This window comes from Euprymna scolopes, chromosome 7 (assembly GCF_053919585.1).
Source record: "Euprymna scolopes isolate OS-2025 chromosome 7, ASM5391958v1, whole genome shotgun sequence".
Taxonomy (NCBI): domain Eukaryota; kingdom Metazoa; phylum Mollusca; class Cephalopoda; order Sepiida; family Sepiolidae; genus Euprymna; species Euprymna scolopes.
The window spans coordinates 136778106-136791216 of NC_136488.1; the positions used below are offsets into that span (position 1 = coordinate 136778106).

General features: G+C 33.3%; 1 protein-coding gene across 5 annotated transcripts in view; it reads left to right on the plus strand.

Moving 5' to 3' along the window:
- LOC145279988 (cAMP-responsive element-binding protein-like 2) overlaps positions 1-13111 on the plus strand; it is a 403664-nt gene that overhangs the window by 168329 nt on the left and 222224 nt on the right. For all 5 annotated transcript variants that reach the window (XM_080131586.1, XM_080131590.1, XM_080131588.1 and 2 more), the window contains one exon: positions 9097-9300. In XM_080131586.1, the coding sequence (XP_079987712.1) occupies positions 9097-9300 (204 nt within the window). The remainder of the gene's footprint in view (positions 1-9096; positions 9301-13111) is intronic.

Here is a 13111-nt window from a genome sequence, read left to right on the forward strand (position 1 = left end):
CAGTTTGGCTGTTTATCTACATCAAGCTCTCTTGCAAAACGTATTCCTGGTAAGAACAATATATCCAACTATCTACCATGCTATATCTATATCTGTCTGTCTCTCTCTATCTATCTATCTATCTCTATCTCTCTCTCTCTATCTATCTCTATCTCTCTCTCTCTATCTCTATCTCTCTCTCTCTCTCTCTCTCTCTCTCTCTATATATATATATATATATATATATATATATATATATATATATATATATATAATACTAGTAGGGAGACTAATATTGTCTGGGATTAAATGAGGATCAACATAAATTCTACACTTCCAATATTTTATTGGTCCACCGACTTAGTCGGATTTGGACCTTAGAATTCACCCTTGTCCGCCCGTTCCCAAAATTCTCAATAACTACTGATTACATTTTTCTGAAATTTTTCATGGAGTTATGACTGTTGATTTTATAATTTTATTTTTATAAAATGGCTTGAATTCAAGTTTAAAATGCAAAGTCAAGTATCATGGTTCAGTTGTTCAGCTCGGCTTTCCTCAGGCCCTATGTACTGTTCATAACTTTGTGCATATGTATATGTATATATATATAATATATATATATATATATATATTAAAAAGTTTGACTCGTGTCCAAGTAACCTACATCTAAAATTTCAAGTGTTTAGATGCAAAATTGGTGGAGGAGTTTGGTAGAATCTGCAAAGGTCAACTCTTTCAACTTTGACCTCTTGGCAACCAAATTTTCGCCCAAAAACTGATTAAAAAGCTTTTTGCATGTCTGAATACCCTTTATGTAAAATTTCAAATGTTTAGACCCAAAATTGGCTGAATAGTTTGCTAGAGACTGCAAAGGCTTAATCTTTTTAACTTTGACCTCCTGGCATCCAAATTTTCGGCCAAAAACCGATTAAAAAGCTTGTCCTATATCTGAGTACATTTTATGTAAAATTTCAAATGTTTAGACTAAAAGTTGGTTGAGTAATTTGGTTGAGACCGAAGAGGTCAAATTTGTTTTGTAACTTTGACCCCTAATTATGCCCCCTTAACATTTATTGTTTTGGGCTCAAATCAAATTAAAAAGTTTGATCCATGTCCAAGTAACCTACATTTAAAATTTCAAATTTTTGACCCAAAATTGGTGGAGGAGTTTGGTAGAGTTTTCAAAGGTCAAATCGACAATTTCACTTTTAAAGATAGATAGATAGATAGATAGATAGATGTATAGAGATTTATTTGTTTATTCAATAAGGATAATACATCAAATAGGGGTGTAGGATAAGTAAACTCTTTATACCATGGTGCCTCCCTCCCCCCACAGATATTAGATCCCTGAATATATCACAAACCACCCCAAAAATACACACATACGTAGGACTAGCCTCCTTTCCAATAAAAACTGGAATCTCAAACCTATAATCGTTCTGTAGACAGACACTTAAAGCGAAGACTACCCCTTCTAACCTAGTAATAGACTTAAAAGATAAAAACATAAATATTTCCTTTAAATGAAAAATACCAAGTAAATCTAGATTGTACAGCTCGGGTTCACAATCCTGCCTCCTCTGCAATGCAGAGGCCACAGCGATTATTACAGCACTGAAAAAATTAAACATCCGCAACTCTAAATCAGAAATTATATCCAAATGCATGCGCAAATAAAAATTTAAATATGGAAACACTCTAAACTCTGCCAATAAACCTCCTCCAAAGCAAGACTAATAATATCTGTAGCCCCTTAGATCAACCATCTTACATAAACCCTATCTGCTTTCATTATTACGGTTCTTCTCCATTGCTATAAACAGTTGACCCACCTTTTTTTTTTTACATACCCAAGCTTCCACCCAGTATTTGACACTGAATATATTCCTTTTTTTTTTTTTATATGAATTCAACCAGGGAATTCCTGCCCATGAGTACAGCCTTTGTTTTATCTATTATCTCACTAGACCTCAGCTATAGTAATTACTCCCATCGCACTCTCCATCACGACACTTTGTTGTAACTCCAGTATACCCTGAATCCATCTTCCCCCCTCCCCCGTTGACCTATGCATCTATCTTGCAAACCCCCTGTCCATACCAATGTTGATATGCAATAGTAACGAAATATCCTTTATATATCCATTTCATATATTCATCATCAAGTATCAAATTTCCCCAAGATGTCTCCCAGATATCCTTTATTTATCATCCCTTAATTTCTTCACCTAAAGCCTAGATTAAGATTTATTTGTAATAGCGAGGGGTACCCGGCGTTGCCCGGGTGTTTGGAGGTGTGTGAGGGGTTAAAAAAAAAAAAAAAGTAAGTATGAGGATCGAACCCGAACCGTTGAGGCAAAGTTGTAATAAAAAAAAAAAAATGTGCGACGTTAACCATTGCCCCACCGCGACATGCTTACGGAAACACGTTTGAATTTATTTAATTACTTGGATTTAGCAGGTGCTCGTTTTAATGAGTTAATGAGGTCAAGTTTGACTGCGGGATTTCATTTACTGCTGAACGCTTTTTTTTCCCCAAGATGTTATAGGAAAAAGACTAACCCACATGCGGCGAGCGACAAATGTTGAATATTTATAACCCTGAAATAAGTGGCCACACCAAAAAAATTGAAAACTACCCTTCCACTAAATCAACCTATCAAACCTCTAAGATCCATCGCCACCCCTTACCCTCGGTCTTTAGGTAAATATCTGCCTCTATTTTTTTTTTTTTACATAGGCATCACCACATTATCAAGGCCAAGAGGCCACTCGAGGATAAGGATTAAAGAGTGTACAGTAGAAATTGGACAATATAGTAATCGTTAGTAATAGAGATTCGGTAAATTTGTTAACTTATATGGAACTGCTCATCAAACACTTGTTTACCTTAGACTTGAAGACAGCATATTGTAGAAAGCTGGAAAGCAGGAAAACGGAAGACAATTCCATAGGTGTGCAGTTCTAAGAAAGAAGCTTTGCTCATGGAATCTACGCTTAGGTTTAGTCACAGATAAAAAGTGGGGGACATTAGTGATAGTGTTTTCTGCTAGACGAGTGTTTCTTGTGAAAGTTTGGCGAGGCGGGGCATAGATTGAAGCTCAGCCGAGCACTTGCCATGAAAATAACGATAAAACAGAGACAAACTCGCAACATCTCTTCTGTGAGAAAGAGGTTGCAGGGAAGAGGAAAGGACATCCCCTATGAGGCTACGAAGTCTATTTTGAACTCTGTCAAGGTAGGAGAAAGTTCTTTCTAGCAGCTCCTGCCCAGATGTGGCAACAGTACTCCATCCTTGGACGTATCTGGCTCTTATATAGGTAGAGAATTGCATCAGCAGTGAGATATCTACTGGGTTCCTCGTCTTTACTTAGCTACTGATACTTTTCTATTTCTGTCTGTTAAACACTGCTTTCCAACAAGTTAATTCTTATTTATTTCAACACTTTGGTATCCATCTTCTATATATATATAAAAGGCAAAATGTATGTGATCATTTCATGTATGTCTCGCAAAGGCTTTTTTTGACGCCATTCTCCAAGGGCTTACTATGTCTTAAAACTTTTTATATACCGTCTAAATCATAATATCGAGGATTTGCGAACGCATGTTGCGTCTAGATTTATTTACATTGACTTTTATAAAAATCGCACTATTTCGCCGTGTCGCCTGTTTGTTCAACTTTTAAATATAAATAAAGTGAAACTAATTGAAACGTTGCGTGTTCTCGACTTTCACGTCGGAATGTCCAGAAAGCAATCAGCTTTTGATCAATGTGGAGTTTCTCATCATATCAGACAATTGCTATTCGATTTGGACAATCCCCTTTAAATGGGGAGCTGGTTTCCCCCCACTATCATCTTGGGGAAACGAAAACTGCCCCGCATTGAAACAAAGTAAACAAACCCAAAAAAACTGTCCCTCAGTAAATAAAATACTGCTACGTCATCCCGTAACACTCCTGCGATGACCTCATTAAGCAGCTTCCTGTCAAACAAACCTATTTGACTCACTTTATAACCCTTAACTTAACACGCTAACCAATTTCTCTTACTCGTGGCCGAAATGATTAAGTGGTTGGCTTTTGTTTCCACCTCCACGTCAAGGCTTCAGGGCTGTATCCTACTAAAACTTTTTTTTTAACACCCACACCTCCAAACACCCGGGCAATGCCGGGTACCCCCCGCTAGTCTATGATATAAATCTCACCTGTCTGTTTAAATGTATGCATGTATGTATGCCTAAAACTTTCCACAGAGGCAATGGATTTTCACGAGATCGGTAGCGTTTTGAAGCTTGACCCTTCAGACGCTAAATATTGAAAAATTGGCTAAAAACATTAATTCCTTCACCCTCAACTGGGCATTTTTCTACAGGGAGCGGCCCCCCCTTTTTTTTTTTTTAAAGGTCATCCCCTCTTTTCGATTGACTAGCTTTGATTTGAACCTTCATCACTTCCGGTTTGATGATGGACGCAACAGCAAAGACGTCACATTTTTTCCTTCCCGTTCTTTTTTTCCTTCGCGGTACAGGTTAAAGCCTGCCTGCCTACTACCACTTTTTTTTTCTTGTTCAACACACACCTCCAAACACCTGGGCAATGCCGGCCACACAGGCTAGGTTATATATATATATATATATATATATATATATATATATATATATATATGGCCAAAGATTATTACTAGAATTAATTAAAATGTTACTTTGACTTTTTTTGATACATAACTTGAACTCGGACTGCTTAACTTTATTATTGTTATCTTTTTTGTATTTACATGTAAATAAAAAATTGTTTTAAAAATTGTTTAAGTAGGAACAACCTTCCCCCCCCCCCAACATTACAAAAGGGTAAGCTTAGAGAAATCTTTTTTATTCAACTTCCAAAGAGCGAGATGAACCAACCAACCTTCCCCCCCCCCTTTGAGTTGGCCTTGGGCCTAAATTTTTTGTTCATTTGATTTTTTTTTGTATTTTATATATTTTTCATGTGAATAGAGAATTTGATACCTCAAAGTGTAGTATCTGTTCTTCAGATGATCCACTTCAATTTCTTGTTCTCTGTCAGTGGAGGAGAATTCCTTCATGACTGAAACAATTTTGTTCCTTTCCCCACATTAAAAAAAAACGACTCTGGTGTCTAACTCTGTCCTCGTGGGGAGGCAAAGTAAAAAAGTGAGAAATTTGGAGTTAGAAGACGACATCCCAAATTTAATTGCCAGTTCAAACCACCTTCTGTCGACACATCCATACATTATATTCTTGTTCCGGTTTTACTATTTAAAAATCATCTATTTGAATTGGATTGAAACTGAAGTTCTCATAGCAAAGCGTCTGTTTATTAACAATATAAAAAGGTCAAGAGTTTGAGTTCCGTATAGAAACGTTGATTTAATTTGATGCATATTTTATTTTCAAATTAAACCAACGTTTCTGTATGGAACTCACACCCTTGACGTTATTCTCTCGTTCCAAAATACAACCGCTGAGATACAATGTGCGGTTCTTTACAAGACTTCTCTTTCTCTAACTTCACAACATGGCAAGAAAGAGGAAAAGAAAAAACAAAGAAAACAACATACTGAAGATGGAGTCTAGCGCCGAAATATATTTATGTTATAAATTTCAAACAAGTAAAATATTTGTTTATTTTCTTAATATTACGTTGTGATTTGGCTTTCAAGCACTCTTGATGCATATTTTATTTTATTCAATACTAGCAGCTGCACTGCGTTGGCACACGCAACGCCGAGTCAAACACAAAATCGAGTACACTCAACACCAAGTACATTCAACATTGTTTTACCATCAACGCTTACCTTGTGAACTCAGAGCATGGAAAATTCCCATATGCACAAAACAAAATCCCTGAAAAAAAGCAAAAATACCCTAAGAGTAAGGATAATGAGTAAACGGTGGATAAAATGATTGTTAAAATTATTATGAACGTGGCAGGATTTGAACCTGGAATCTTTTGATCCATAGTCAGAAGCGTTATCCATTGCACCACAAGTCCTTTCTGTATGCTGAAAGATGTTATCGCGACTATGTACAGACAATGCTAAATTTCGTTGACATGGGCAGATAACTTTTTTGACAAATCCACGAAACGACCCCAAAACCCTTATTTTGTGCTTTTTGTGTTACGAACCATATATAGATAAGAACAATCTAGGGACTTGCACCTTTCAGGAAAAAAAAAAAAAAAAAGACGAATTTTTCAATTTGGTGCATCCGTTCAAAAGTTTTATTGGTATATAGGCACACACACATAAATAAACATTTAGAATTTTATTAATAGCATGGATAAAAAGGTATTTCGATGACTGTTTTGCATTCAACTTGGACCTAAGAACTTTGGATAATAACATTTCTACTCCTTTGTTAATTAAGAACTTTATCTTATTGTAATTATTTCCTTTTTCTCGTATTTTTTTCATTTTTATTTAATTTTATTTACTTGGCTTATTTTTTTTTATATTTATCTTTTATTCTTCTATATTTAATAATTTTGTATTTCTTATATTCCTTTATTATTATTTCTTTATAATTTTATACTATTTTATACTTTTTTCATCCCATATTCCTTTGTATTTTTTAACTCCTTCTTTTACCATTCAATTATCGTCTGTCTTATTCATTTATAATTTTTGTATATTTTATTCTTTATAACTTTTTACCTTTTATTCTTTTATTATATTAATTATTTCTAATAAATGTATACGTTATTTAAATACTAAGTAGTAATTCTGATACCCTTATTAATATATACAGACCTAGCATAAGTCCCTCACTTCAAGTAAACCCTTTCCATAGTTATAACCCTTAAATACACATGATTAAATAAACACTCTTTCAATCACTACTATATTCTTCTCGAGAGTATACATGCACATAAGCACACATATATTGAACACACCATGGCATACTTAGTATATACCTACCTTCATTTTGAACTCGTAATAAGTAAATAATAACAATAATGATATATATGCTGTAATATATATTTGAACTAGTAATAAGTAAATAATATATTTGAACTAGTAATAAGTAAATAATAACAATAATGATATATATATATATATATATATATATATATATATATATACACTGTAATATATATTTGAACTAGTAATAAGTAAATAATATATTTGAACTCGTAATAAGTAAATAATAACAACAATAATGATATATATACTGTAATATATAGTCATAACAATTAGTAATAGATTGCAACATTAAAAACTAGAAATAAAATAGGTTTAAGGCTTCCAAAATTCCTCTTGGAATTGTTTACAAGGACCTGTGGCACAGTGGTTAGAATATTTGGAAAAATCAATTGTAAAAGTAGTATTCTCCTGAAGGTTGAAGTTTCAATTCTTGGTGTAGGCGACTGAAAACTACAATTGCGATGGAACAAGCCTGCTATCCCAGAGCTCTATGGAGAAAATTGTTTTTAGTTGATCTTTGACAAATATTTTCGTTTACTAGCCGAATAGAAAAGTTATGAGCCAAATCCACATGATTTTTGGAATATGACATTTTTGTTCTATGACGTGTACATACATCATAAAGATTTTTCTTTTTTTTTTTTTTTAATGAGCATAATTCTAAATATGCACTGAATTTTATGTTAAGATTTGAAGATATAAATATTCAAATTTGTTCAGGTGTTTATTTTTTTAAACAGCCTTTGTTAGAGTATATTATTTCATTAAAGTTTTGTTGTTTAAATAATTTTACTTTGCTCGTTTTATTAAAAACTAATGGGGGTACCCGGCATTGCCCGGGTTTTGGAGATGTGTGTAAGGGGCGGGGTAAATAAAGAATAAATGAAGTAATAACGTTGTTTAAATATAAAAAACAAATGATGTTAAACTTTAAAAAATCGGAAAACCAAAAAAAAAAACAAAAAAAAAAACAGCAAACAAACGTAAAACTTTAAAAAAGAAATCGGAAAAACAAAAAGCAAAAATAATGGAAAAAGATGAACGTGCTTGGAAAAACAAAAACTAAAAAACACAGTGAAAAGCGAAAAAAAAATAAAATTGCATAATAACCCTTTGATTCAGTTGAGTCCATGGTGCATTTCACCCAGTGGAAAGCATAGAATGAAAAGGAACGTTAAAATTCCATTCCAGTTTTTTTAAGCAACTACAAAGTAAAGAAAACCCAAACCGGTGTTCCTTTGTAACCGTCCCTTATGAACGATCCCGGAAACAGTGTAAGTGGTGGCAGGGGAAGGAGGAATTAGAGAGAAAAGATTTTACTACTTCCATTGATTTTAACCGAATGTGGTAGTAAACTCTCAGCAGAAAAAATATAGGAATCTATGATTATCAAGGAAGTGGAGAGGTAATATGCCTATAACACACCTCAGATATTGTGCTGCAGTTTGTGCATATTACATTTGCATGAAATGTCTTGATTTTTAATCCTATTAAGGTCAAAATCATAAGGGAAAAAATGAGTTCATTTTATATAAATATATATATAGGAATAAATAAAGATTGATTAGACATTTTTCACCCAGTAACGACCTTTGCAAAATTGTCGGTGACAAACAAGCAAAAAAAAAAAAAAAAAAAAAAAAAAAAACACAATCGTCAAAAGATTAACGTTTTGTTATTTCTAATTGACACTTAGAAAAATTATGAAAATTGAAAATGCGGCCGTTTCACTCGCAACGTAAAGCCCTGTACACCCAATGAAGTAAATAAATGGCTCCGCTTGAAATTCTGTTCAGATTCATGAGTTTGACAAGATACACTTGAAGGTTGGAGGTTAAATCGACCGAAGCATTGTAAAAATGACACTCAAGATGAGAACAGTAGTCTGAAGAATCCAAATAATCCAAATAATTAATCTTCATCTAAAAAATTCAGACACGTGTGGCGTTAAACCAAATATAATTATGATGAACCAATATGGCATAATCTGCTCATGTTTTATAATTTGAAGAAATGAATTTCTTATTTACAAGTTTTTTTTTTTTTTCTTTTTTTAATTTTATTTGTTGTCTAAAAGTAGTTGAAGTATATAACTATCCCCTAAATATTATTTCATGCACTTAAAAAAAAAAATGAGACATTTTATTTTCTGGCTATTTCAGAGAATGTCTGCTGAAAGACCGGTGAAGAGGGCGGGGAGGAGGGGGAGAAAGCCCTCGAAAATAGACCAGAAAGCCAGATTGGAAAGAAGCAGACAGAGTGCAAGGGAATGTCGAGCAAGGAAAAAGCTTCGGTATCAATATCTTGAAGAACTGGTCCTCTTGCGTGAAAGGTCCATTTTTTCTTTGAGAGAAGAACTTGAAAGGGTGAGTACTTCTTAACATTCTTTTGCTTTTTGTTGTTATTGTTTTTTTTATTGTTGTTGTTTTTCATCTTTCATCATTAGTTCTAGGAACTCTTAGATTACAAACTAAATCTGTGTGTGTGTAGAGAGAGAGGAATGGAAAAATCCGATATACGAAAACACTCAAACTGTGATGACATTTTAATATTTCGTCTTTGTTGCTAAGACTTCATCTTCCTCTTTTTTATATCTTTTCTTCCCTGCATTCTCTTTCTCACAGAAGAGACATTGCTAGTCTTTCTCTGCTCTATCGATATTTCTGTGATAGGTACTCAAATGAGATACAATTTCTAATCCCCCTCCCCTTGCTCATCAAACAGTAAGAACCGGTTCTGCTATCAACTGGCTCTACAATTTGGAGAGTCGAGGTCGCCGATACTGTTAAAACAGCAGGTGATGACCTTCCATGAACAGAGTTTCTTTTCAAGAATTTCTCGCCTATAGAACATGTTACCTGGAGATTACACAACTTTTTCAATATTTATTTATTTGTTTATTTGCGAACTGTTATCCCCATCTTTATAGTTGTTGTTTTACAACGTTTCGGTCGACTATTCCTCTGCCCTTCTTCAGATAGAAATGCTGAGTCTCTTAACTGTATCCTCAGCAATTACTGCCTTCCATAGTTGTTGTCGTCTCACCAGATTTTAAATATACAAATTACTCATCTCAAAGGATTCCAACAATAAAAATAATATGATCTTTTTCAAGTTTAATGTAAACAAATATCTGTCGAGTTGTCCTGTGAATTAATCAAATATTGGTCTCAATCTTTTCATAATACTGTTCCATCATTCAATTCAGAATTTCATTAATCTTTATCCTTGAGTAGGTTTTTGGCCTACCTACATGATGAATCAGTAGTATGAAACAAAAAAAGAAAATACTTTTGTCTTCAATTAAAAATACCCCCCCCCAAAAAAAAAATGTTGCCTTTTGCTTATTTCTTATGAAGTTTTTTTAATAATAAAAACGAAATATTGAAGATCTCATCACATGATTTGATTGTATTATTTTGGTATATCTACTTTGTCCTTCATCTGGATATTTGCGTTGGATTTTATTTAACCGTTTCCTTTTTCACACGTGTGTGTATATATGTGTGTGTGTATGTATATATATATATATATATATATAGTATGTATATGTGAGGTGCCTTCAGTAAGTTTCCAGATTTTTTTCGTATGGGCACTTTTATTGGTAGTACACACATGAAACTCTAGGCCCCTTTCAAAGTAATCTCCTCCGGCTGCAATGCATTTGTTGCACCGTTCCGACAACTTCTGAACGGCCCTATGGAAGTCCTCTTGTGTAAGCATGTCAATGACCCTTGTCAGAGCCTCTTCCATCTCCTCAATTGTCTCATAGCAGCCGCTTCTTAGGTTTTCCTTGAGCTAAGGGAATAAACAAAAATCACAGAGAGAAAAGTCTGGACTATAGGGAGGGTAAGGAACTGTCTTGATGCCCATCTTGGTCAAATAGTCTGCAACAAGGATGAATCACCATTTGAGCAAACTTTGCGTAAGTCTTTCACATCTTCAGTTTCTCACAAATAATTGTGTACAGTTCCCACACTGACATCAAACTGTGCACTTTTATAGACACACGGCAGTCCTTAGCCATGAACTTATTTATTTGGCCAATCAACTCTGGTGTTCTGACTTCTTTACTTTTTACACACCACTCATTCCTCACAGACTTCTCTGCCTTCCTTGATTCTATTATGCCATTTAAAAACTGATACTCGATTCATGCAAGATAGCCCAAAAGCAGTCTGGAGCATTCCATCCGTTTCTGTGGCATTTTTTTTTTTCAAAGTTTAAAACAGAATTTTATTGCATATAATTTTTCTAAATTGTCCTCATGTCCAAATTGCATTTTTGAAATTCACTTACTTTTACAATCAGACTTTAGTAATTCCAATTTCTGCTGGAGCTGTTCATTTGAACCTGTAATAATCAAAATTAGTCAGTCATCTTCTAACATGTATAGCAATAACATACTGAATTTTCAAGTCTACGACAATTTTAAATGCCTATACAAAAAAGTCTTGAAACATATTAAAGGTACCTCCTGTATATATACATTATATATATATATATATATATATATATATATATATATATATATATATATATATATATACGTACAGTTTTGGTAAAATGTTTTTTAAATTATATTTGACTCTTTGTGTATACCAATCCTTTTTATTTAGAAGCTCAATGTATGTTAAATCTAACAACAGAGCATATCTAAATGAATAACAGTTTAGTCACATTTCAAGATCCTAATATTTATTTTTCATACAAAACCGCTCTTCCGGCATATTAAAATTTTGGTAAAAAAATTTTTTTTAAACCCTTTTTTCTGCAAAAACATATGATTATTATATCAATACTGTCTCTTTTCATGCATATACTCTTCAGAAAAATTAGAAATTCTTTGCTTAGATGAAAAAAATGTGTGAAAAATTTTCTTCTTGCAGCATTATATTGTTATGCATTGTTTTTCTAAGCAAAGAATTTCTCATTTTTCTGAAGCATGGAAGGAGCCAGTATTGACACAATAATAACTGTTTGTTTCTGCATGATGAAACAGGTCTATAAAAAAAATGTACTGAAATTTTAACATGGCTGGAGGAGCTGTTTTACATGAAAAATAGATATTAGGATCTTGGAATGTAACTATACTACTTTATTGCAAGTTAATTGAAAAAAAAAACCCACCCCAATAATGTGCTTGATCATAAGTTCTAAATGTGCTAATATAAACAAGCAGTAGCTTTTATGGAGGAACATAAAGAAACTGAACACTGTCTAGCATAAGTTGGTGGTTTAGATAAAGGGGCTATCAAATTGATTTGTTTTGACCAGCCGAATTCTGCCCCAGATCCAGCGTGGCTAGATCGATGAATCCTGGATATCCCCAACAGACACTGTAATGTATAGTTTTTAAATAAAGTAAATTTTATATTGCTGCTTATAAATAAAAGGCACTTTGTGTGTGTGTGAGTTTGTTCCATATGGATTCTGAAATGACTGGACTGATATTTTTAAACATTTTACACAAATGTACTTGCTGGAAGTGTTCTTAAATAGGTTTGATATTGGAATGCCTGTAATAAGTATTGAAAATCGATAATCGAAAAATTTGGTTAAAACAAGAACAATTCGATTTCGACCAACAGCCTAACATCACAAGCGTATTTTAGAAGTTTTATCACTACACAAGCAAAATGGCCTAGCATATAAAATCAATAGTAGGCTCTTTAATTAGACAGTGGCATGTTCGAAATGAATGTTTCTGTTTAGAGCAAAATTGAACCACGATACTTTTGCATTTTAAACTTCAATTCAATCCATTATATATAAGAAATAATTTTATAAAATCAATCTTTGGTTTTATACCAGTGCAATGTAGACTGCTGTGTATTATGGACAGTCACTGCATGGGGTGAAGCTTCCTCTCCATGCACCATGGTGGATCCCCAACTAGAGCAGGCAACCAATTGATTTGATTGGAAACTGGGCAATTTCACAGATTTCAATTACAATAAAAGTGTTTGAAGTGTAGACCATTCGTTGATTCTAATTCAATCCCAGACAACATTAGGTCTCTGCTAGTGTGTGTGTATATATATATATATATATATATATATATATATATATATATATATACACACCGGGTTAAAGGTATTCTAGAATTATAACTAATGCATTTAACAAGATTATTAAGAGTGCTCAATAAAAAAACAGCAAGATATATTTTTATTA